This window comes from Notamacropus eugenii, chromosome 1, assembly GCF_028372415.1.
Source record: "Notamacropus eugenii isolate mMacEug1 chromosome 1, mMacEug1.pri_v2, whole genome shotgun sequence".
Lineage (NCBI taxonomy): Eukaryota > Metazoa > Chordata > Mammalia > Diprotodontia > Macropodidae > Notamacropus > Notamacropus eugenii.
The window spans coordinates 722,584,214-722,609,936 of NC_092872.1; the positions used below are offsets into that span (position 1 = coordinate 722,584,214).

Here is a 25,723-nt window from a genome sequence, read left to right on the forward strand (position 1 = left end):
GTAGTGCGGGGCTATTTTTGCGCAGGCGCACTACCCAGTTCCTCCGACCATGGCTCGAGAGGCTTTCATTCTTGGCCAGCTGAGTGCCCAGCCCCGCAGCGCAGGGGAAGGAGAAAGGCGGGAAGGGGAGAGTTTCTGGGTCTGGACTGACCCCCGCCGGGAGTGAGCGTGCCGGCCTCTGCTGCCGCGTCCACCAGCCTCTGCCGAGATACTCTGGGGTGCACGTCTGCCCCGCGGGGGGGTTTCCACCCCTCCCATCCCCGCCCCCGCGATCCCTTCCCAGAAAGAGAAGAGAGTGTCGGGGGGAGGGGGAGGGGGTCGTGGTTTGGAGCCGATCAGGCCTCAGTGTGCGTCCGAGCCACCTCCGAGGATTGGGGGGAAGGGACGGGTGAGCAGAGGGGGGACCAACGCAGCCTGGGGACCCCAGGACCCTCAGGCAGTTCCACGGTCTCTGGTTGTACTAATGAGATCCTCAAGATGAGGGGCTCACCTTGTAGTCATCGCCTGCAGGACCCTGGAAGATACCCGAATAAGGGGCGGTGGGGTCCATCTAGCAGTGGCTCCGTTCTGGGAGGTCGGGGGCACCGGAGCTCATAGAGGGCTGGAGGCTGCAAAGGGATCAAGACAACCGAAAGGCTTGGGCAAACTTGTTACCTCTCTAATAGGGAAAAAAAGAATCCGAGCGTGAGCAAGATCAGGGCTCTGGGTGGAGAGATCAGTGCCAGGGGATGCCAGAAGCCAGAGGTGCCTAGGAGGGTGAGGACTGGAGAGAACAGAACAGAGACGGCTGATAGATTCCAACCCATGATACGTGGGAAGTAGAGAGCTGGTCTCCTTGAGTTCTGGTCACCAAGCTCAGATGAATGACCTGTCCAGGTCCTGAAGCTATCAGTCTGCGTAACTTAACTTGCGTATGTTTGCGTAACCACTGTTGATTTTGAGAGATCACAAAAACAGGCATTTCTGCAACCCAAATTAGTTTTCTAATACGGCTGTGTTCAAGTCACTCTTGCCTAAGAATCTTTAATCCTTCCAAAACATTCCTTACCAAGTAAAATTTAAACTCATTAAATTGGCATTCTAGGGGCTTCATAATCTGGTTCCAACCTACCCTTTCAGCTTTATCCCACACCATTCTTCATTTACCCTAGATGCTAGTCAAATTGACCTCTCCTCTGCTTTGCTTTATTTTACCTACCTGAGAATTTCTTCTCAAAGTTTCTTTTGCCACTGCTCCCATCCACTAATTATGAGTATCTGCCAAAGCTCTGCCCTAGGTCCAAAACTGTTATATCTAGCCCTAATCTCTCTACTAAAATCTAGACAAATTCCCAATGATCTGCTGGGCATCACCCATAAACATCTCAAACTTTACAGGCAAACTCACTATATTTTCTTCCAATCATTTCCCACTTCCAAACTTCATTATTTCTGTTGAAAGCACCACCATCCTTCTTATCACTGGGGTTCACAATAAATTATCCTTTATTAACCTATTTGTATATGTTTGCCTCCACTGTAATGAAATCTCCCCAAGGGCAAAGAACATTTTGTTTTTGGCTCCCCGATCTCAGTTCCCAGGTGAGCACCTTGCATTGAAAACAGTTAGGAAGCACTTACTGAGTGGGGTTGATAGCACTGAAGTAACTGTGAATTCTACCTCCATGAAATCTCACCTGTTCCATTCTTTTACTCATAAAGCCTCTATTCTGGTTTGCCATCTCTTACCTGGACAGCTTTAGTCTCCCTATTATCATTTTTCCCCACTCTGCATTCCACACTACTGCCAAAATGATATTCTTAAAACAGATTATTTCACTCCCATACTCTGAAAATTTTAGTGTTTTTCTGTTGCCTCTAGGATGAATACAAAAAAGTCTAGTATTTATCAAAGCCTTCTACAATCTTGCTTCCACTTAACCTTCCAGACTTGTTTCAAGTTATTTCTTTCCATACATTGTGACCTTCTAATCATTACCTGTTAATGACAAGCACAGGTATGTTCCCCATGTCTCCTCCCCACTCTTCTCTTCTTAGAATCCCTAGCACCCTTTAATGTACAACTCTGATCCTACCTCCTATGCAAAGCTGTTGGGATGCTTGGGGGAATGTGCTTGGGCCCCAATTCTAAAATCACATTTCTCTTTAAAAATCACATTTCTTCCCAGCCTCAAAATACTATCCCAGGCAGTTTCTCCCCAGCCCAAGGACACAGCCTGCCCCAGTAGCAACAATTATCTCCCTTCCTGATACAGCAGCCAGCTGCACCTACAGAACTTATTAGTTTGAACCAGCTGTGTACTGGCTGAACAGGCTGTGCACTCAGTCATAATGACATTTGCCACTCACTGACCAATCATATGTATCCTAGACTTAGACGTACCTATACTCCCTTACATTTATCTTGTCTAACACAACATTGATGAGAGCAACCTGGTATTTCTGAGCCAGCCCTGACCGTTGGTTGACTTAGTGACATTTCAGGCTTAAAACTGCATCTCCAGGTAGCCCCCCCTTGGGCTATTTCCCGATGAACTTTAGGTAAACTACCCATGCAGTAAATACCAAAAGTGCATGTTCCTTTAAGAAGTGACCACTCCTTTAGTCACTCCCTAATCCCACCCCAAACCACCTAGTTAGCATATTTGGCACATGTTTCACTATAGAATATCCTATATAAATTTTTATCTATACTCCTCTAAGGTTGCAGGTTCCCTAAAAACTCTTGCCTGATGAAAAGTGTAATAAATTTTTACCTTGACTTCAACAATGCTTGAAGAGTCTGTGAATTCTTCTCCAGGCGACCTCCCCCTGGTACGCCCATCTTTGTGGGGATCTCACCACACCCCCCTTCCAGCCCTTATTAAAGCCTTTCCTGATCTCTCCCCAAGCCCCTCACCTTTGTGGGTCATTCTCTTTCCCTCTTCTGTATACTCTGTATTTATTTATCAGAACATATGTCATAACTCTGTCCAACACCATCCCATGTCAGTCAATCAAACATTTATTCAGTGTCTACTATGTGTCGGCTATACTAAGCATATTTTCTTCTATTCTTTGTGGATGATTACTTTGTCACTTACTAATATTGTGTGAACTTAACTAATGCAATTAGAGATACATTTGAACCCAGAATGTCACCCTGACTTCAATAACTCTGTAACTCCAGGCATGCTGGAAATAGCTACAAGGTATCTTTGGTTCCCCCAGGTCCTACTAGCTTAACACTGAAAAGTAACAAGGAAAACTTATTACAGCTGATCTCAGAGGAATTGAACGCCTTGACCGAAAGCAGTCTCCACTCCTCTTCAGAAGGAGGGAGTACCGAATGCAGAAGGGAGATCAGTTTTATACTATTAGTTCAGGACAGATTCTCCAATTAAAGGACAGATTGGTCCATTCTCTTTCGGGTCACAATCTCTTTGACACGCCTACTGTATGTTTTCCCCTAAGCATGTATAGTCATGTACCCCTCCCTCATCATAGGTCCCATGATTACAAAGTGAAGGGATAATTTTATGTGGGGTGTGTCTGCTTATATGCATGAGGTTTATTAAGAAATCACAATGAAGGAAAGCTTTCATCCAGTCATTGACCCCAACTGGTCCAGGCTGATTTCAGGCTTGGTCTCCTTTATCAAGAACTTTGTGGTTTTCTGAAGGCCACTGTCTCCTGATTAGTTGGGCCTAACTGCTGCCTGCTAGCCCCCTTTTATAACTTGTTTTAGTAACTCTAGCAACTATTAATTCTTTGGAAACTTAACTCTTTGCTGTCTCTCACAGGTCCACACACCCAGGTCTTGTTGGGTGTTCCTTTGTGTTTGGCTTTGCCCCAAATTTATTAGATGTTAATATTTACTCATATTCATCTCAATTTATCTTGCCTTCAAGTTGTCCTGTATATGGGGTTTGTGTGTGGGGACCTTCCAGAACCTGGAGGAGGGAGCCACTCCACTCCTTCTTTCTTGTTCCATTCTCTACCAAATGGCCTAATACATTTATTTCTAAAACTATATGGGGATTTGTTCCCAGAAATGTCTTCTACATTTTCTCTCCATAAACATCCATTTGATTATCAGCGCCCCCCTCACCCCCACAACAACGATCATCTCTTTTTCCCTCTTCAATTTTCATGGCCACCACACTGGTACAGAACCTAATTATTGCCCTGCTGAAGTAGGAGCCTCCGGACTGGTCTTCTTGTATCCAGTCTCTCCTCTCATCCTTTCTAAGGTTCCAAGATCAGTCTTCCTCTGGATTATGTTACTCTCCTTCTCCAAAATCCAAAGCAGCCCGTCTTGGATACTGAGTAAACCCCAGGAGAAAGTAAACGGACAATAAAAATCAGAGCTCGGACAAAGGGTATTAGCATCAGTGAGAATGCAGGAATCACTCAGGAGAAATTGGCGTCAAGACTAAGTTCATGGTGAACATTCCCACGTGTTTTAATAGGAGGCCTCACCTGAGAAGAGTCCAGGAAAGCTACACACTGTGTAGGTTACTTTGTGTATCTGCTCCCTACAGAGGAGGGCAAGGCTCGTGAGCAGCTCTGACCTGCCTCTTCCAGGTCCCTGGAGCGAAAGAGAAGGGGGAAGGAAAGGTAGAGAGAAATCGGGGGAGAAAGAGAGAAGGAAGGAGAGAGAGAGAGAGAGAGAGAGAGAGAGAGAGAGAGAGAGAGAGAGAGAGAGAGGGAGGGAGGGAGGGAGGGAGGGAGGGAGAGAGAGAGAGAGAGAGGAGAAGAGGGTACAAAGAGAGGGAAAGCGAGATGGAGAGAAGAGGGAGAAAGAGGAGAGAAAGAAAGGGGGAGTGGGGACAGAAATACAGAAAGAGAAGAGTACACAGGGAGAGAGACAGAAAGGCGGAGGGAAAGGGGGGAGGGAATGAGAAGGGAGAGAACCCTCCCCGGGTCCAGGAGAGCCCCGCCCCGTGGGCCTCCCCCTTCCTCTACGGGGCGGCGGGGGGATCCCTAGGTCGAATCTTGCTCTGCCTCTGAGGGGATGTGACCAGCGCAAGTGATTCTCCTTCTTTGGGACTCAGTTTCCCCTTTCTGTAGAAAGAGAGGGATGGACTCTAGGGCTTCTAAGGTCTTGTTTCCGATTACGTACGAACCTTCTCCATTACGCACTTAGCAGGAGCTTAACAAATGCTAGACTAAAGACTCGATTGAGTAACTGCTTAGTGCACCTGCGTAGAGACCTCAGACTACATGTCCCAGAATCCTACTGGTTCAGGACCTCGTGTTTCTCTAAGACTTCATTTCCCAGAAGCCATCGGCAAGCCAACAGCATCACGTGCGTGGGGTTAGGTCCAATCAAATTCTTCCTGGCCAGGTCTTCAACTTTTCCGAAGGATTCCGGGAAGCGTAGTTCAGGGCTTCTGCGCCGGCGCGGCCCCAGGCGGGGCGGGCTTTTCTCCCTTCCTCCCCATGCGTAGACCTGCGTTTGGCGGTCAGCAGGTGAGTGAGGGTGAGGGTGCGTCCGTGGGGGAGGGGCTCCCCCGTTCCTTCACTTCCTGCTGGGTGGGGGCGGGGGCGGGGACCTGACCTCAGAACCCGGATGCGGTGGCTGTGGGTTCGAATCCCTTCCATTCTGTTTCCTGGCTTCACATTCCTGGGTGTATCTCGTAACTTCTCCGGGCCTCAGTTTCCTGATCTGTCAAAGAAGGCATAAACCGAGCGGTTGGAACAGAGATGGACTCCAAGGGTTCTTTGGTCCTGGCTCAGCTGGACCCTGGCGGGGTCTGGACCTGGGGGACAATGGGTGAGGCAGCCCTCTGGGCCGCAGAGAGGAAAGGCACAGGCAGTGGGCTCCTAGGGTACAGGGGGATGCTTTTTGCCAGGCAGCCAGCATTTATTAAGCACCTACTGGGTGCTGGGCATCGTACTGAACACTGGGGATAGAAAGACAGTTTAAAGAGAGAGGGAGCCGTAGACAGGCAGAAGGAACGTTGGGGCCAGATGGGTGAGGGCGGGGCAAGGACGGGGCGCCGCTGCCCATGCCCCTCCGGCCACCCGACCCCACCCCCTTCATGGGGTGGTCACCTTGGCATCTCACTCTGGCAGACTGCTCTGTGGGAGACACAGCCAGCCAGCTCTGAGTCAGCCTTGTGATGAGAGCCAAGCCCCTTCTCTCAGCTGCATTTTCCTGTATCTGTAAAATGGGAATCATGACCCCGGCTCCACCTGCCTGGCCAGGTTTATGTAAGGGAAGCATTTTGCAGACCTGAAGATGCTGATAGGTCTCATCCTTGTGGGAAAATTCTCAGTAATATGAATTATTATTAGGACCAACTAGCTCATAAGGTTGTTAGAATCAAAGGAGATTTTTGTCTGTATAGAAGTGATTGCACCAGTATAGAGAGCTCATAGTGAGGAAACTGCTGATTAAGATCAGCAATGGTTGTGCAATGTATGGTCTTAAAGAACTGCCTAGGTCACTTAGAGATGTTAAAACCCAGGATCACACAGAGGCTGGACTTGAACCCAGGTCCTGAGGCCTGCTTTATCCACTACACCACCCTGCCTCTTAAATTAGATGGGGTGTATAAAGTGCTTTGTAGAGCTTCAAGTACTGTTGAAACGTCATCTTTGGTCCTGAGAAACTTTTATTTGACTCAGACCCTTCTTCCAATTAATCATCTTAGCCTTTGTCCCCTTCGTGATGGTCCAGAGGAGCAAGCCCTGGATTTGGAATCCCAATTCCCCTGTTTATTCTTTCCCTGGTCTTTGAATCTTTGTGTGATTTGGAGCAAATCATTTCCTTTTCTGTGCCATATTTTCCTCACCTCCAAAATAAAAGAGTCAGATAACACTATTTCTCCTTTCCTCTCCATCCTGTTTGATCTCGGGCCAAGTTTTTTTTTTCCACCCCTGCCTTTTTCTTCCTCTTTTTCCAACTGACATTCTCTCTTTTTGTCTTTCTCCTTCAGGTCCTTGAAGATGAGGTTGGACAAATTTGTGTGTGTGTGTGTGTATGTGTATTTATAGTGGATAGATGTTGGCCGTGAAGTTAGGAAGACCTAACTATTCCTGCCTCTGATAAATACTAGCCCTGTGACCACTTGCAAGTTATTTACCGCCTTGGTGCTCTAGGCGGCCATCTGAGAACTAGTAACTGACCAAGTCTGGCTTGTTTGTACTTGTTGGTCGGGTTGTCCACCCCCATCCACCACATTAAAAAAAAAAAAAAAAGGCAGCCACACAGGGGGAGACCCAAGAAAGCAGATTTATGAAAAGCAAGAGCATATACAGGAGGAGGAGGTGGTCACCTGTATCAGATGCTACAGAGTCCATGAGGATGAGGACTGAGAAAAGGCCAAAAGATTTGGCAAATAAGAGGTCTCTGGTAACTGAGAACCCCTCAGGTGGATTGATGAGGTCAGAAGCCACATTGAAGAGGGGCCAGACCTATGATCTTATTGGCATGTGGAGGCAGGGGAGAGTTGCCTGGGGTAGAATGAAGTTAATTGACTTAAGCAGGGTCACACAGCCAGGATGTTATCTAAGGCAAGACTTGAAATTAGGGCCCCTTGCCTGATGCTGACTCTCTGTCCACCATGTGGAACTGACTCCATCTGTTATTCACATTTCAAAAGGCACTCTAATATCTCCTGAGAGGGTCCCAGTGTTTTCTTGTGGGTTCTTGAAGGCTGAGCTACCTGGACACAGGGTCTGGAATATCCTCCCCATCTGAAAATAGTCCAGTATGGACTAGATTGAGCTGGTGAGTGAAGGACTCACCTGGTTGGTAACAGCACCCCCAGGATGTGTGCTGCTTCCCCAGAGGGTACACTGTGACAGGTCCTTGAAGGGTTGACAAAGCCTGGAAAGTGTCTGTCATTCTGGAGCAGTTGTTTGCTGATCTCCCCTTATTTATATCCTCTAAGGAGCATGAGTTTGAATGAATATGAGTTGAATAAATGTGGAATCAGTGAAACACTACAGATGCTTATTCGTAATCTCCAGGAAGTCTGGCCATCTGTGTAGGACTATCAGTGTGACTGAGGGTAAAGTTTCTTCCGTGTGGCTCAATCTGGTCTCTGTCTCCAGTGGTCTAGAGGAGCCTACTTTGGTGTACTTGGCCACTGACTCTTCAGGGAGATGAAGGCGTTAAGGGATAACCCTGAAAAGCAAGACACCTCAGACGTGGTAGATACTAAAATGCTCAACTGAATTGTCAATATCAAGAAAAAGTACCCGGCCAGAAACCTTACTTACCTAGAGCTTCAGTGCAAATGAGTTACTGGTGTTACAGCAGTTTTCCCATCCTTGCTGAGTATACTATACTTCTGACTTTTGTCGGGACATCAAGGAGAACGTGAAAAAGGGAGTCACTCTCCAGTTTTTGGACCTGATGCTTTCAGAGGGAGGTTAGGGTTGAGAAGGTTTAGGTGGGAGGAGTCAGTGGGGGAACTGGGCAGAATGAGAAAGAGAACACAGCTAAAGGGAAGGGATGTGTGAGAATGAACCTGATGCTTGATGGCACCATCACCTCCCTCAAACACACACCCCTTTCTCTGGCCCTCTTCCACCTGGGCTTTGAGCTGCTCAGTCCCCTGGCTACCACCATCCTGGACTAAAGGGTCACTGCCCATGATGGAGAAAAAGCTCCTTTCTTGTGTCCAGAACGATGCTGTATAGTTTTGGTTTTTGTTTTTTTACTAAGAAAGAGGAACACGGAAATAAAAATGCAGATACTTCCAAACACAGAAGGGGACAAAGAAACTTTTATATTGACCATCCACAGTTCTTAGTCTGCTAGGAGTCCCATAAAATGACAAGGGGTTTTTTCACTATGAACCTGTCATTCTTCCCCAACTTATGTAGTTGATTTTTTGAACCCTAAAGTAGGGATTGATATTTATTTCTATATAATTTCAAATTCCTAGATTTGGCCTCGGGTTCTAGGCTGGCAAAATCCTTTGAGGATATAAATCTCCCCATCTAGTATATCCAATTTAATCTACCTCTTTACATTATTGAATCTTGTTCCTGGATTTGCCTTTGGAGCAAAGGAGAGAAAGACCAGCCCTGTTCCACTGTTCACTGTTCCCTCTTTCTCTGTTCCATTGAGCAGTCCTTTGGATGCTTGAAAGAAAGCTATTCACTCCACCCCTTCCTACAAGTCTTTTTTTTTTTTTTTGTATGTAATCTAGAGGCCCATCCCCATATCAAAATCTCTGATTTTAAGGGACCTCAGTAGCCTCCTCATCCAATCTTTATCTAAAAGGAAGCTTGGCTTTTCTCCAACTTATGGATGTTGTCCCTAACTTGATGTCCAGAACTAGACCTAATAGTTCAAATTAAATATACCCCTCTAGGGGTAAAAAACCATAGGACTCTTGTCTCTCTCATTCTGGGTAGTTTCCTTCTCTTTCAGCAACCTGAACTTCAACTATTTTGGAAAGGGGGACAATGAGGGTGGTGCCATTCCACACAAGTTAGGAGCTTGTGGCCCGCTAAAATACCTAATTTTTTTTATAGTTGCTGTCTAGCTATACTTCCCCTTTGTTTTACTTGTAAAGTTGGTTTTTGAACCCAAGTATTAGACTTTATTCTAATCCCTATTACATTTAATCTTTTTATAATCAGCCTAATGTTCAACCTGTCAAGATCTTTTTGCATCATGACCTATCATCCAGAGCCTTAGCAATCCTTCCCAGACTTGTTCCGCCTGAATATTAAATAAGCCATCTGGCTGTGCCTTTGAGTTTTTGATGAAAGTATTAAATGGCCAAAGGATAGCTCCATAGGGCTTCTCAATTCCAAATGGACTTACTCTTCCTCCCCCCGCCCCATCTTGGTGCTTCCACAGAACCTTTCTCTGTAACTTGGAAAAACAGTTAAGCAAAATCAGATAGTACAGCAGCCACACCTGGCAGATTATGAAATATTTTGCCTCGTGGTTCTCTAATAAAAGAACTGAGAAGGATGTTTCATAATCTGTTCTTCAGGACCCAGACTGGTCATTGAATCTAATGGCAACGAAGGACGAACACACACAGATCAGCTGTATTTGAAAGGTGTTTATTTGCATTATTGTAGTCATGCTTTTTTCTGCATCTGTTCATATGCATCTTGTGTTTCTCAAATTCTTCATATTTTTTATTTCATAATATGCAACTTTATTCTGCCACATTTTGTTGGCCATTCCCAAGGGCGTGGAAAGACTTTTCCACATTTTTCTCTCCAGAGTTTGGCTACCGCAGATAATACTCTTAATGGGATTCTGATATCTCTAGGTACTTGATTTCTGCCCACCTTGATTTGTATGCCCACTGTTATTTTGGTGACTCAACAAACATAAACGGTTTACTTACTTTTCTTGCATGATTCCAAACTGTTTATAAGAACACTAGGATGAAGTCACCCCAAAAGCATCAGGGTATTAGTGTTCCTGTCTTCCCACATCTCTGGCATTCATTCATTCATTTAATTCATTCAGCATTGATTAAATACCTCCTACGGTCCAGGGTCTGCGTTAGGCTCTGGGGACAAAGAGATGAAAACCAGATGTCCCTTCCCCCAGCCTGTTCTGGGTTGGGGCTGATGCTGCTTCTCTGTGACTTTTCTTTGGTGCTTTCCTGGTTGTAGGATGAAACTATAGGTGATAATGATTTTTTATGTTGTTGATAGCCCTTTTTTTAACATAAATGTTTATTGGGAGCCTTTGGTTTTATGTCACCCACGTTTCCCAACATAGTCTTTTCTCTCCCTGGCCATAAAGCTGTCCCATGTACAAAGAATTTAAAAAGGCAATTCAGCAAAACTGGCACAGCAAAATGTATTTTTGTTCTTTTAAAAAACTGCCACTGCTTTTTTTTTCCGGTTGTTCCCTGATTATCCCTTCAATAATGTTCTAAAGTTTTGCCAAGTATCACAGTAGAATTCATTGACTTAGTTTGCAGGCTATAGTCTATCCTTCCCACCTTTTTTTTTTTTAATTGATCCAGCCTTTGTCCTTTTCCATCACTGGGCCCTTTCCATTCTTCAGGATCTTTCAGAAATTAATAGCATCAGTGGTTGACCTAGGTAGTTCTTGTAGCTTGAACTTTGCTAAAACAACTAATTAGGTGTTTTCTTACTATGTTCTTACTTAGCTTCAGTTTTGACTTGCTCTTAACCATTATTCCTGTCCTTTCACCAAGCTTACCCCCAAATAATTCAGCAAATTGATTTCTCACATATGCAGCAAGCCAAGTAGGAGATAAGAGGGTAACTGAGTTGCATACTCAATATCATATAGCACATAATGAGAAATGCTGAGCATTCAACCCATGTCTCTTGATTCCCCTAAGAAAGTTCTGGCCTTTGGAACTTGCTTTGTAAGAGATAGAATCACTGTCTTAGTAAGTAATATCCATGGTCCTTCCCTCTGATTCTAGGATGAGGTCAGATTGTTACTGGCTTCCTTGAGACTTCTCTCTCCATAAAGGACCATGGAATTACACCCAGATAATGTGGAGTTAATTTCATCTTGGTGAGTTTGTGAGCAACAAGGCAGAGTTGGATTCTTTAATAACTTATTTTTTCTTCCTCAGTTCTAGCTTCTCAAGACTCTTGTCTTCCCTGCCAAAGGAGAGTGAAGTAGGAATAGGACAAAATGACATCTGTGCTTCTGACAGCTGGGTCCCATGTGAGTTCGCATTTCTTTTCATTCCTGATATGCTTAATCATTCCTCAGAGTGAGAGTACATTTCTTTGCCTTTCCTTTCATTTCTGTGCTCAACCAAGTCATATCCAAGGACTAGAGACTTAGTGTTCTCTCTCAGAAGACTGGAGCTGATTGTATGGTGCTATTGGGTTCCTGGAGTCCATAGATTATTAGATCTAGAGTCTCAGGAATCTTGTGATCCAAGCCTGATCTGATACATGAGTAATCTGAAGTCAAAAAGGGTGAATGTCATACCATGGAAAGTTTGTGGGATTTAGAATCTTCCAACTGTGTCATTTAGTCCCTGCATGACTTTGGGTAAATCACTTAAGCTTTTGTCCTTAGTTTCTTCTTCTGTAAAATGAGGGAGTTAGCCTAGATGATTTCTAGGGCCTTCTCCACCTCTAAGTCTAGTCGCCTGTGTTCTTACTCAAGTTCGCCAGCTGCAGAACCTTGACTAGAACCACCTGGTCCACTCCTCTTTCCTTTAGGGAGAGAGCCTAACTTGATCCATCATGATTCTCTTGAGGCCTCGAAGTCTGGATCAAGGTGTTTTTCTTTTAATTAACCTGTCACTGATACAGTTCTGAATTCGTATATTCTTTTTCTTCCTATAAACAAACCCTACAGAAATGCCCTTGAAGCAAATGAATATAGTAGTATAGCATTTGACAAGCCCAAAGACTTCAACTCTTGGGCACGCGCTCACTATTTGGCAAAAACTAGAAAGAAGGCTGGCAGAAACTAGGTATAGACCAACATTTCTCACCTTTTACCAAGATAAGCTCTAAGTGGATACTTGACTTAGACATAAAGGGTAATAGCATAAACAAATTAGAGAAGGAAAAAACTACATTTCATATCTTTGGCTGTGACCAAACAGAGGATAGAGTGGATCACAGAAAATAAAATAGGTATATTAACTTTTTTAAGGTTTTGCACAAAATAAACCAATGTAGCTAAAATTAAATGGAAATCAAGAAAACAAGGGGAAATAACTTTATTGCAAGTTTCTCTGATAAAGGCATGATACTAAATGAACTGATTCAAGTTTCTAGGAACAAGAACTATTCCCTAGTAAATACATGGTTAAAGGATATGCATGGGCAGTTCTCAAAAGAAAAAATCCAAGTTATCAACAGACATGAAAAAATGCTACAAAGCACTAAGAGAAATATAAATTGAACAACTGTGAGGTTCCACTTGGCATCCATCAGATTGGCAAAGGCAGCTGTAAGAAGGTTTGTACCATTTATGGAACTGCTAAATGGTCTAACCATTCTGGAAAACAGTCTGGAACTATTTCTCAAAAACACTGAATGTAGAAGAGTCACTGAACTGGGTCTTTGACCCAGCAATACCATGACTAGTTATATCCACAAAAGGGACCAAATAAAGAGCTACACGTGCAAAAATATAAAACTGATAACAAGAGAGCAGGTTATACAAAGACTACAGCACTGTAAGTTAGATGTGAGCGCACTCTTCTCTATGCAATAACCAAGCGTAGCTCCAGAATGAAGATGCGTCAAACTTCCTACATCTTGGCAAAGTCATGAGGGACCAGAGTTGCAGAATGAGTGTATATCCTTAGACATGGCCAGTGTGTGGGTGTGACCTGCCTGTCTGGGACCCTGGGCTCTGATACGTGAACATTGCTTTACCTTGCTGGGAACCAGGCCTTCATGTCACTTGCCATCTCTTTCTAAACCATGCCACTTTGCATGTGTCCTGTGATATGTAAAAAGTTCAATAGACATAATTTCCGGGTAATTTATCATTTTATTAATTGTTAGCAAATAATAAAAGGACGGTCAACCAAAGATGGATTACTGACACTTATATGCCCTTGGAAGAGTGGGTGTTCCTGACAGACAGCAGTCTACTCTGACTGTTTAACAATTAATGGGAAGAATGTATATTTAAATGGGAGGTAGACTCATTCTAAGGAAGAAGAGGGAGACCTGGCTTTGATTATGTTACTCTTACTGTCAGATCACCTCCACCCCCAGGCAGTCTAGACAAAGAATCTGCCCACCTCCCTCCCCTCCAAACTTGACTAGAAGATAATAGGCCTCCCTAGTGGGGTGGGGTTTGAATAAGATTGAGGAGAAAGTTAAATCCAATCTCATGATCAGCCTTATTCTTCCACAGCTGATTTGACCTAGTAGAGAGTAAATAGGAAGGGGGAAAAATCCTGGATCTCCCCAAAAGTAGTTGGTTATTACTATAAGAGAGAAACAAGCATTTCTCTCATTCCTCTACCCCTTTCTAACAGTTCCACTTTATATGTTGTTTTCCTCCATTAGATGTAAGTTCTTTGAGATCAGAGCCTATCTGACTGGCTTGTATTTGCCTATCCCTACTATGCTTAGCAATTCATTTGTTACTAGGGAGCAAACCAGGAAGATATAGGGCTTATATTTCTCTTGGGATGGGGAGAGTTTGTGGAGCAGGTAATGATGGGGTGCTCAGGAGAAACTGAACTTTTTCCAGTTCTTTAAAAGATAACCCAGGGGCAAATTTTTTCACATTGTAAAAGATTACCCCATTTCTTTGCTGGTAAGCCTGTGAAACCAAAAAGCACCTGCAGCCACTTAGGTTCCCTAGTGTCCCAGAGAAATTAGAGAAGTGGGCGTATGCTTCCAGATAGGGCAACCCCTACACAGTGGAAGGTGTGCCTAGGTTCATTGCCTCAAACAACTTGACTGAGAGCTTGAGAGCATCAGGCCCAAAAAGCATCTCCACGTCTTCCTAGGTACTTAAAGAGTTGACCCCCAACTGCAGGGAGAGAAAATGATAGAGAGGAGGCTTACTAACCATCTGATCTTGACAGGAGGAGAGCTTGAGAGTCATGCAAGTTTGTACTGGACCACCACAAAGAAGAGGGTTAGGGGTGCTGGAACCCCAAGAATGCCAAGGCAGGGTTGCCTGGAACAAATTCACATACTCAAGCCTTCTTTTAGTCTAGTAGCAAAAAGTTTATTGAAACACTTTAGCAGAAGTGAACAAGGGTCCTTAGGGAACCTAAAAGCTAGTGAGGATGATGCAAATGGAAAAGGGGCATGGGAAAGGAATGCCGGGGATACTAATTAGGTAATGCAAGGGGTCTAAGGGTCTTTGGGAGTTGTGGATGGGAAAATGCAGAGATAACTTTGTTGATACTGAGGGAGTTGTCAAAGGCATGGACTTTGGGGATCTGGTGCCAAGACAGTCCTTGGGCCAGGCCCCTCTCTGTCTCTTCTGATAAGAGAATGTGTTCTGCAACAAGAAAAAATTTTCTCCCATGACAGGGGCCTACCAAGAAATTGGGAGGCTTCCAGAGATATGATCATAGGACTGAGGCATGAGAACCCCATCAGTAATGATAATGACACCCCAAAAAAGGATAAAAGAAAAGGACATCAGTGAAACAGTCAAAGCACAAAAGGGAGCAGAAAGAAATTCAGGAGGAGATGCAGACAAGCAGGGCAGCGTTGGAGCAGCTTAGTCAGATTTGACACCTGCTTTAAAGAAACAACTGATAGCGATCAAGTCTCTGCAGAGACTCGGATGAGAGTCACATAGTCAGCTTTCTCTGCTCTAAATAATAATAATAATAGAGAAAATTGAAAAAGTAATCCACACACATTGGTGAAGTTCCTCCGAGTCGTGGTGTGCACTCATGGTGGAATACTGCAGTACTACAGCAAATGGTGAGCTTGTTGATTTTAGAGAAACATGGATAGACCTGCATGAAGTAATGAGAGTGAATGAGCAGATCCAGGAGAATGCTGTGCGCAGTAATAGCAATACTGGTTTAAGAACAACTCTGAGCAAACAAGTCATCTTGACTTTTATAAATACCCAGATTAACTGCAAAGGTCCTGTGAAAGAAGACACTGTCTGCATCCAGATAAAGAACTGATAAATAGAAATACATAGAGAATGAGTTTACATATATGTGTCTGTGTGTACATATATATATGTATGTGTGTATGTATACACACACGCACACACACACACAAGATTTGTGTCTAATGGTAGCCATGAGGGGTGGGGCAAGAGGGAAGAAGAAAAAGTTACATGCTAACTTTATTATATATTTAAAAGGAATAGCAAGTTGTGCACAATAGATTTGCAGCTTAATGTGCAATAATCTTTTTCTTAGAAAAAATTCTGTGTCATGGAAATGCTTGTTTTATTTCCTAAATTAAAAATAAAATAATTTTTTTAAAGTTCCTAATATTTGCCAGTCATTATGCTAGGTGCTGGAAATACAATAGCTAAAACATTATGTGATGATTAAGAGGAAATGCTTGATTCTCTGGGAGGTTGATGTAGGTGAGAATTGGAAAGTTTGACCTTGGGCAGTAAAATGAAATTATTAATGTGTTATAGAATCTAATATAAGATGAGATACAGAGTAAGGTGCTCAAGAAAGAGGTAATTTAATGCCATGATAAACGCTTCCTCTCCGTCCAGCCATCTTTATATATCCCTCATGCTTCATTGGAAAAAATCCCCTGGTGAGCAGGAATATCTTTTGATATTTCAGAAAGCACTGACCTTCCAAGATGTGGCTGTGGAGTTCACCCCAGAGGAATGGAAGCTGTTGGAACCTGCTCAGAAGGACATGCACAGAGATGTGATGCTGGAAAACTATGAGAACTTTGTCTCCCTGGGTAAGGACAGGATTTGTCATATGAATCATCATTTGGCCATTGGGGTACCTTTGTATTCTCCCATCTTCAGGGCTTTGGGCTACCTGAAGTGTTTTGTTGACTTTTGACTTGGTGAATTCTCCTGAATGCACATAATGTGCAAAGATTCCTAAATCCTTTGGTGTAGACTCTGCAGTCTCTATGGTCAATGTGGAGAAACACACAATATTGTTACTACCTCTTTCCACATGAAAAAAAGGTCTTTGATTTTTGAACAGTTTGAAATGAGCAGTTTTATTATGATGTCACCAGGACAATTCCTCCCTGGCTGTCTGTTAATCCAAGTCAGAGATTCTCCACTAAAGTCTTAAAGACATGAATAGTTTCTATCCACTTAGCAGGAAAAATGTTAAAATGAGCTCATTTGAGCCCACATCAAACCCTTTCATCCATTCCCCATTTTCCTAGAAGCATAATATAGAACATTTTTCAGAGGTCCTTCCTAGTATACCCTCTAATTCCTAAAGAGGCTAAGGTTAAATTCTGAGATCTTAGATGCTCTGGTCTCAACACTTTTCCATTCATTTCCCCATGAGCAGGCCTTCCGGTTCCCAAACCAGCTCTAATCTTCCATTTGGAGAGAAGAGGAACACCATGGCTGCCATCAGGAGAAGTCTTGAGAAGTACCTACCCAGGTGAGCAGTTAGTAAGCATGCAGACCAGAGGCATTGCAAGCAACAGCTAAGCTGGGTAGTGAGGTTGTTGGTAACTCTCCTTAAGGCCCTCAGAACCATGGCTGGCCAGCCTGAGATTCCTCCTCTACTCTCATCATCCACTCTCTTCTCTCATATTTCCATCCAGTTTGAGAGAAAGACATGTTCCTCCGGAGTGCTGCCCTTCCTGCTTTACTCTGCGTCCCATCTTTTTTGTGTTCTCTCCTGTCATTCTTCTGATGACCTTAATCTCTCTTGCTTTCAGATATAAATAGCCTGACCTATATTTAAAAGACCTATATTGCTTGTCCTTGTTTCCTGTTATCAGTATTCTAATTCATCTCTCTCCTTTCATTGGCAAAACCCACATGCATTTGCTCTCTACCCTCTACCCTCATTTCCTCTTATCTCTTTTCTTTCTTGAAGTATTATAGAGCAGACTACCTTCTGTTCCCATTGCTTTATGGAGAATGAACTTGGAATGCCATTTAATTCCATGATACTAGCAGTAGCATGTGGATGTAGTTTACAAAGTGCTTTCCAAGCCTTCATGGGAGGTAGTGAGAATACTCATTTTCCCCCTTGGTAGATGAAGATCATGAGTGAAGCTCAGTGAGCTTTTGACTTGCCCGTAGTCGTTGGCGAGTAGGGCCTCCAGGCCACGTTTTTGTTCTCTGAGCCCAGCACTTTGTCCCCTTTCTCTCCACTACACATAGGACATTCCTGCTATCTGCCTTATTGTTCTTCTAATGCCGCAGCATTTACAATTTTCACTGGCTATTTATGAAACTTTAGGTCACATTGTACACGAGGGGGTCACCTGGGTACAGATTATACTAGATGACCTAACAATTCTGAGAATCTTCGACAGTTGTCCTTAACTCTGCTGTGGTCAGGCCACTTCTAACGTATTGTGTGCAGTTCTTTCTGCTCTTGTTTTGGAAGGAGATAAACAAGCCAGGCTACTGTACTAGGCTTCATGAAGCCAGACTTCATGAGAAGTGAAGCCTCAGTCTTACCAAGATTGGTGGAAGAAACAATGAATGAAGAAAAAGAAGACTTTGGAGGGGCCATGTGAAGGGCAGAGAAAGGGGGATTTCCTCGTTCTCCTCCACTCCAGAGGGCAGAACTAGCAGCAGCGGGTGGACATCACAGAGAGGAAAGTTAACTCCTGATGCAGAGAAAAATTTTGTATTAATTGTCACTTTCTGTTGGTGGAATGAAGCCCCTAAGGTGGTGCTTTCCCCCTAAAGAGCAGGCAAAACTTAAATCAGGCTAACTAGTTCTTAAATTCAAGTCCCAAGTTTAAAATGCATGCAGTTCTTGGGAACTGGAAAATCCATTTAAAACCAGCTTCACAAATTAAAGGACAGTCTTCAAAGTTTAAAAGGATGTAAAAAAAATACTGTCATTGTTGTCCAAGTTTTCATCTCAGAAAGCTTAAGAGAGCTTCTGGAAGGCAGTCACCTCAGTAATGAACCAGCTTAGAGATACCCATCCCCACCCCCACCCCCTCCTCCAACTAAGTTTCTTAAACCCTCCTGAGCAGGAGGGAAAACACAAACAAGCCATAACATGATAGGGGTAGTCAAGCTTTCAGACCCTGGACTGAGGAGTTCATCTGATAACAGGTGATTTAAATTCATCAATGACACTTTGGTGTGCTTGTATCCATGCAGGCATCTAGAGGGATGGTCTCACCATCATGAGTAAGGTACCAAGATACCAAAGAAAGAGAGGTCCGTGCCAGCTTGCTAGTAAATGGCTTTTACTGGGAGAGCTTGTTTACAAGGCAGATGCTCCATGGTGACAAGACAGGGGTAGTTATCTGTACCACACTTAGACCAGACCAGATATTGTACAGAAACAGAACATGCATCCAAAAGTGGATGCATGTACGTTTTCCCATAGGACAGAGCTGTTTTTTGTTTCTTACATTAACCATGATACCCAATGTCATGTTCCCGCAGTCTTGCTCCTACCGCACAGTACTCTGTTACTATCTTCTTCATTATTCCAGGTATTAACTCCCTATTATCCATTTTTGTTCTCTCATTTCCAGAAGCCAAATAAGAACTGAGCACTTCTGCCTTTTTTCTTCTATCAGCTATCATCCTCCCATCTACCCTAAGCATCACCCTTATCCCTTCTTTTATCCTTTTTTTCAAGTATGCTCCAGCAGAGCCAAACCATTTTTGTTGACCCTTCGCTTTAGCATTCTTGACACAATTTTTACGGAACCAGTCCATGCTCTTGTATCCATGATCTATTGCCTGCTCTCACTTCTATCTTCTATGCGTATCTCTTGATAGTCTCAATTGGCTGGTGAGTTCCATGTATATTTTTGTCCATTTATTCCATTAACTCTCTTTTTTTCCTTCTCTTTGGAGTTCTTTCACTAGTTGCTTTCTTTTCAGCCCAGAGCTTGAGTGGATGTTTGGATAATTGAAGGTTCTCATCCTTACTATATTATACTTTCAGTGCCAGGCTTGTGATCTGTTTCCCAAACACATAATCTATTACCTTTTTCTGTTTGGGAGTTTTGTAATATTAAATAGATGTGTCTTTGTTTCAACAAATTTCAAAATCTCTGGTCATGAAAGGAAGTTTTTATTTTTATTGACTATGGCTTTTAGCTTCCTAATTACTTTTTGCCTCCCCTACTCTTTTCTTTTTCTTTTGATGTTTACTAAGGGATCCCTTACCTTGTATTTTCTTTGGTTCCATGTTATCATTCCTTGGCTGACAAGAAGCTTCTTCTCCCTCAGGCCACACATACAGCTCTCTTCTAGTTAGAAAGAGCCTAGGGTTTGTTTGTTTGTTTGTTTAAGCTCTGGTTGTACTATTGTCCTTTCCTTCTACCACTATGTGACACATTCCTCTACTCAACAGCTTCTTGACAAGGGTCAGGTGTCTTCCCTATCATCTGAAATACCTTTCCTGCCCAGATGTCCCACTTCTGCTTTTTTTCTCTCTTCTGGGAACACTTCATTTTCCTTATTTACCCGTAGTTTGGAGAGATGCCCCTCATGCCCTTTACTATCTCTTCCAGAAGGGAGACCAGCTTACACTTGGAACATAAGTTGTCCCTTGGCAATGGCAAAACAAACAAACATGGTGCACTCAATGCAAATCATTACGATTGATCTCCATTCTCTCTCCCCTTAGAATTTCTGAGCTACTTGTGGTTATTACCTCACCCTCAGCCCCCTAAAGACCTCTAAACCTTTATCACTTCTTAACCACTTGTTCTTTCTTATCCCTTCCTATGGATCAACTTCTTTTCATCCCAAGTGAACGCAGATTGTATCTTTACTGAAGAGATCCTCGACTTTGCCCAGGTTTGGCTTCAGATTTTGAAGTTTGTAGTTCCCCTTTATGGAAATTCAGACATGCATGAAATCTTTGCAGTTAGTTGCTTTCTAACCATCTCCTTAGTTATCCTGGGCTTCAGTTCCTTGTTAAAAAATATTGGCTCTATGATGTGCAATTCTAATGACCAAGCTCTACCCAGGAGAAAAGAGGAGAACATTGGATTTCTTCCTTCTCTTGTGCTGGTGACAGATGTGTGGTGTGAAATGTTGGCTTTTCTGAACTTCTTTTTTGCCTTTTTTTCTTTGCTGCAAGGGATGGCTTATTGGGGAGTGGAGAGGGTGAGATATATTTGGAAATAAAGATGATATGAAAATAATATAAAGATTTTAAAAAAGAAATATCTCATTTTATTTATAAAGCACTTAACACAGTGCCTGACATATAGCAGCTCTATATAAATGTCAGCTATTGTTATTATTGCTGTTATTTTTATTAAACTGCACCAGATTGACCATGGATAAAGGAGACAGTATCTAGAACTAGTCTATATTTCAATAAAAATCCATAGATATTTTTGTTATCGTCGTTAAAATTTATTACAATGAGCCTTAGCTATCTGCGGCTTTATTGTTCCTGACACAGTTCTTATAGGGCCATGGCATCCTTTGGATTCATTTTTGATTACGTGCCCTTGGAGAGCAATAAGTATTAATAGCACTTCTGTGGTTTTCAGATTTCCCTGTACAGAAGACACATTGGGAAACCCCAGAGTCAGCTCTAAGACAGCATATTTCTACAGGAGAATCACCCAAGGAAAGAAGACGCATAAAGGAAAGTCCCTGGGATTCTAAATTGGAAGAAGCTTGGGATTGTGATGTCAGGTTAGAGAGGCAGAACACCAACCAAGAGAGACCATCCAGACAATTAAGAGTCATTCCCAGGAATACTTTTAATGAGTTAAACACTAACAAATATAATACATGTGAAAAAGAGATCGATCTAGGGTCAAACCTCATTCCACAACAGAAAATTACTGTAGGAAAATGTCTACACAAATACGATGCACTTGGAAACAGTGTCAGACCATGTTCAGACTTAATTAAGCAAAATAGAATCTCCCTGGGGAAGAAACTTCCTAAGTATAATTGCAGGAAGCCTTTTATTTACCATTCGAACCTTATTCATTACCATAGACTACATATGCGAGGAAAAGACCCTAAGTATAATCAAAGTAGTAAAGATTTCAGCATCAACGCCTCGTGCCCTACTGTACATCAAAAAATAAATACAGAAGAAACCCCTTACAGATGTAATGAATGTGGGAAAGCCTTCAAGCGGAAGAAGTACCTAACAAGACACACGATAATTCATATTGCAGAGAAATCCTTTGGATGTAAAGAATGTGGGAAAGCCTTTAGCAATATTCATAACCTCTCTCAACATCAAATAATTCATACTGGAAAGAAACCATTTGAATGTAATGAATGTGGCAAAGCTTTCAGTAGTAAACGATACCTAGTTGAACATCAAACAGCTCATACAGGAGAGAAACCTTATAAATGTAATGAGTGTGAAAAAGCCTTCAGCTGGCATGCAAGCCTCTACGTACATAAGAGGGTTCATACTGGAGAGAAGCCTTTTGAATGTAAGGAATGTGGGAAAGCCTTCAGCAAGAAGGTATATCTTATTAGACATAAGGTAATTCATACCGGAGAAAAGCCCTTTGAATGTAATGAATGTGGGAAAGCTTTTAGGCACTACTCTTCCCTTATGCAACATCAGAAAATTCATACTGGGGAGAAACCGCATAAATGTGACGAATGTGAGAGAGCCTTCAGGCAAAAAGCACATCTTGAAATTCATAAGAGAATTCATAATGGAGAGAAGCCCTTTAAATGTAATGAATGTGGGAAGGCCTTTAGGCATAAAGAAAGCTTTAATGCACATAAAATGTATACTGGAAAGAAACACTTTGAATGTAATGAAAGTGGAACAGCCTAGACAAAAATTAAATTGCTGTACATAATAGAATTCATAGACCATAGATACCCATAGGACTATAGGAAAATTTGCATTGGAAAACAGTCATGAAATTCATATTAAAGAGAAACCCAATAAATGTGACTTGACCTTTAGCTATTAGGGAAACCTTACTGAAAACTAACACCTGAGAAATATTTTTAGTGTATTGAATGTGGGAAAACTTCCAAATGATGTAGAAACTTTAAGGAATATTAGAATTCATGCTGGAAAGAAACTTTCTAGATGTAAGAAATTTGGAATAGCCTTTAGGAAGAAAGCAAAGTTTGTTGAAGGGAAACAGTTTCAATGCAGTGAATGTACAGGCTTTCAAATAAAACTGAAAGATTACATCCCATAAGAGAGTGCATTCTAGAGAGAAGCCCTTCTTGAACATCATGAATGTGAGAATACTTTCAGGTTTAGACAAATCTTTATTACACATAAGAAAATTCTTACTGTAGCAAATGTGTTTGTTTTATTTTGATGTTCAGTGTGTTTGGGAAAGCCTTCTAGAGGGAGCCTCTTAAAAGATACTGTCTCCTTAAATGTTATTAATATACTCTGGAGCTCATCAAAGACTACATATTGCAGCTTTTTATGCAGTTGTAGTTTTCAGATAAAAGCTTCAGAAAATTTCACAGAATTTCAAGATTGTAAGGATTCTTAAGAGCTCATGTAATCCAACCCATAATTGGAAAAGAATCCCTTCTATAATATTGCCAAATGGTAAACTGGCCTTTGAAAGCCTCTAATTAGGGCATATATCCCTTCTCTTTGTCTGCCATGCGGACCTTGGTGTGTCTGTTGTGCAGTTCCAGCACTAAGAGACTCTAATGATCCAGTCCAGTGCTTGAGGACCATTTAAGCTGGTGGCAAGGTCTGGAAGAATTCTTAGTGGTTATCTGGTCCAACCTGATTCACCTGAGTTTTCTTTTATCTGATCATCTACACATGACTTTAAATTTTAAAAAGCTCAGTGCCAGCAAACATTAAGCACCTATATGCCTTTTGTTGTTTATCACTGGAAAGAAAAGAAATAAAACACTTATCTCCATCCCCCTCCCCAAATCCTCCTCTCTTCTGAACTTCCCTATTACTGTGGACACCACTGTCCTCCTAGTTATCAGACTCACAAACCTCATTGTCATCCTTACTCCTCCCCTGTTATTCACTCCTTATGTCCAATCTCTTGCCCAACCTTTCTACCTTCTCACAATGTCTCCCATGTCTCCTCTCCACTTCAGTCTGTAGTCACCACCATATTTGAGACCCATACCACCTCTCACTTTGTTACAGTAACCTAATTAATCTCTTTCTCAAGACTCTTCCCCATTCCAGTTGATCTACCAACCTAGTACTAAAGTGATTTCCCTGAAGCACAGGTCTGATCATGTCACCTGCCTGCTAAAACAACTCCAGTGACTCCCTATTACCTATAGGAACAGATAAAAAGTACTTGATCTGTGTTTTGTGAGAGTCCCAGGGCGTAAGGGAATGCTTCCTAGAGAAAATGGGGTTCCCACTGAACCTTGCTTTCTGTGATTGAACTCACAGTGCCATGCTTCCCCTGAGTCACTGCAGCTATCAATAGGCTAAGTCTTTGTCTCAATGCTTGGTTTATGCCTAAGGAAAGACCAGTGGGTTAGCTTGAGAGGTCAGGAAAACAAGCTCGAGTGCCAAGAATAACATGTAAAACAATAGAGTCTGTTCAAGGCAAAACTTCCGTGGCAGGGAATTGGCAAGGAAATAGAAAAGGAGAAAGGGATCCAACAGAGAACTCAGATACACACACTAACAGGGTGTATAAGGATAGCACTGCGTTGGGGAAGAAAAGAGAGAGGTCTATTTACCTGGAAAGGAGTGCTCCAGCCGGTAGGGATGCTTCCATACTCCTGAAGGTAGGGTACTTATGCCCTCATTCTGGGTGGCCACCTGGAACTGGCCATTTTCATGTCAGCATTCAGGACATACAGAATTGAGAAACAGTCTGGAAGCTGGGAACATTATTTTGGGGTATACAGTTGCACTAATCTTGGGAAATTTGTTGCCTGTATTTTTCCAATACTAGCTTCTCTGATCTACAGCCTCCCCTAAGGGGAGACTTATGGTAGTCTCAAAACCACCAGGTCTAGTCATATAATGATATAGAAAGCGAGAACAAACAGGGGACCATATGTCTTCCTGGGAGCAGTTCCCCTATTCCAGACACTGTCACAAAACAGTTGGGTGTTTAAAGTTCTTCAGAGCCTTCCTATTTTTTCCAGTTTTCTTATACTTTACACCCCTCCATGAACTGTACAATCCAGCTATGCTGGACTACTTGCCATTTCTTATGGGTGAGCTCCACTTCAGATCATTGTGTCTTTGCATTAGTGACCTAGGCCTGAAATGCTCTCCTTCCTTGGCCCTGGTTTTCTCTGGCTTCTTTCAAAATGCAGCTCAAATGCTACCTTCTACAGGAAACTTTTTGTTGTACTCCCAGCTTCTAAAGCCTTCTCCTCTTAAGATTGCTTTCCATCACATTGGTATATATCTTCCATGTACCTATTTTTTTACATCTCAGAATGTAAGCTTCTTGTTGAGGGTGTGCACTGTTTGTGTGGGTTGTGTCTCTCCTGGCCCACCTAACACTTACTGCAGTGCCTAGCACTGTCTCAAGGAGCCTATGTTTTACTGGTAGATATGGGGAGAGGACACTAATCAATATGAGGCACAAAGGGAGAGAGATTGGGGAAGATTGTCCCAAAGTAAATGGTAATTGAGCTAAGTCTTGAAGGAAACCAGGGATTTTAGGAACTGGAGGTAAGGAGAGCATTGCAGCTATGAGGGACAGTTTGCCCAAAGGCATGAAGAGCAGAGACCATGTTAAGGTCAGGAAATAGCCAGTCAGTCAGTTTGGTTGGAATAAATTGAATTAAAGAGGCTTAATATGAAATAAATTATAGAGGAAGGTGGGAGTCAGATTGTGAAGTACTTTAGAATACAGGCTGGGGAGTTTGCATTTTGTTTCAGAGATATAGGTGTCCACCGAAGATTTTGTTTTGACATGGGTTACTTCCAAGAAAGAACTCCCCTCTACCACCACCAAACTGTCATGGGCCTTACCAAAACAAACAAAAAAACCTGATGGTTAAATAAAAGCAGGAAATTCAGTGATTGCAAATGATTGTACAAGCAAAAGCTACTTTTTATACCTTATGTGTTTAACAGAAAAAGGCTGTGCTTTAGTATTAATAATTTAAGACCAACCTTGTACCTTATGACCTTAGTTTCATTGTGTTTTTTACACTGTTTTCATTTATAATGTAGTCATTATGACATTCTTCTGATTTCTTTTTCACCCTTTAGTCAATTAGTAAACATTTATTGAGCTCCAGCCA

At 42.6% G+C, this 25,723-nt stretch overlaps 1 protein-coding gene across 1 annotated transcript in view; it reads left to right on the forward strand.

The window, feature by feature from the left end:
- Window positions 1–5,541: 5,541 nt before the first annotated feature.
- Window positions 5,542–25,723, forward strand: part of LOC140520207 (uncharacterized) — a 54,794-nt gene continuing 34,612 nt past the window's right edge. The window contains exons 1-5 of the mRNA XM_072634021.1: window positions 5,542–5,758; window positions 11,538–11,632; window positions 16,188–16,314; window positions 16,893–16,988; window positions 21,055–22,316. Of these exons, the coding sequence (XP_072490122.1) occupies window positions 11,600–11,632; window positions 16,188–16,314; window positions 16,893–16,988; window positions 21,055–22,316 (1,518 nt within the window). The 5' untranslated portion in view covers window positions 5,542–5,758; window positions 11,538–11,599. The remainder of the gene's footprint in view (window positions 5,759–11,537; window positions 11,633–16,187; window positions 16,315–16,892; window positions 16,989–21,054; window positions 22,317–25,723) is intronic.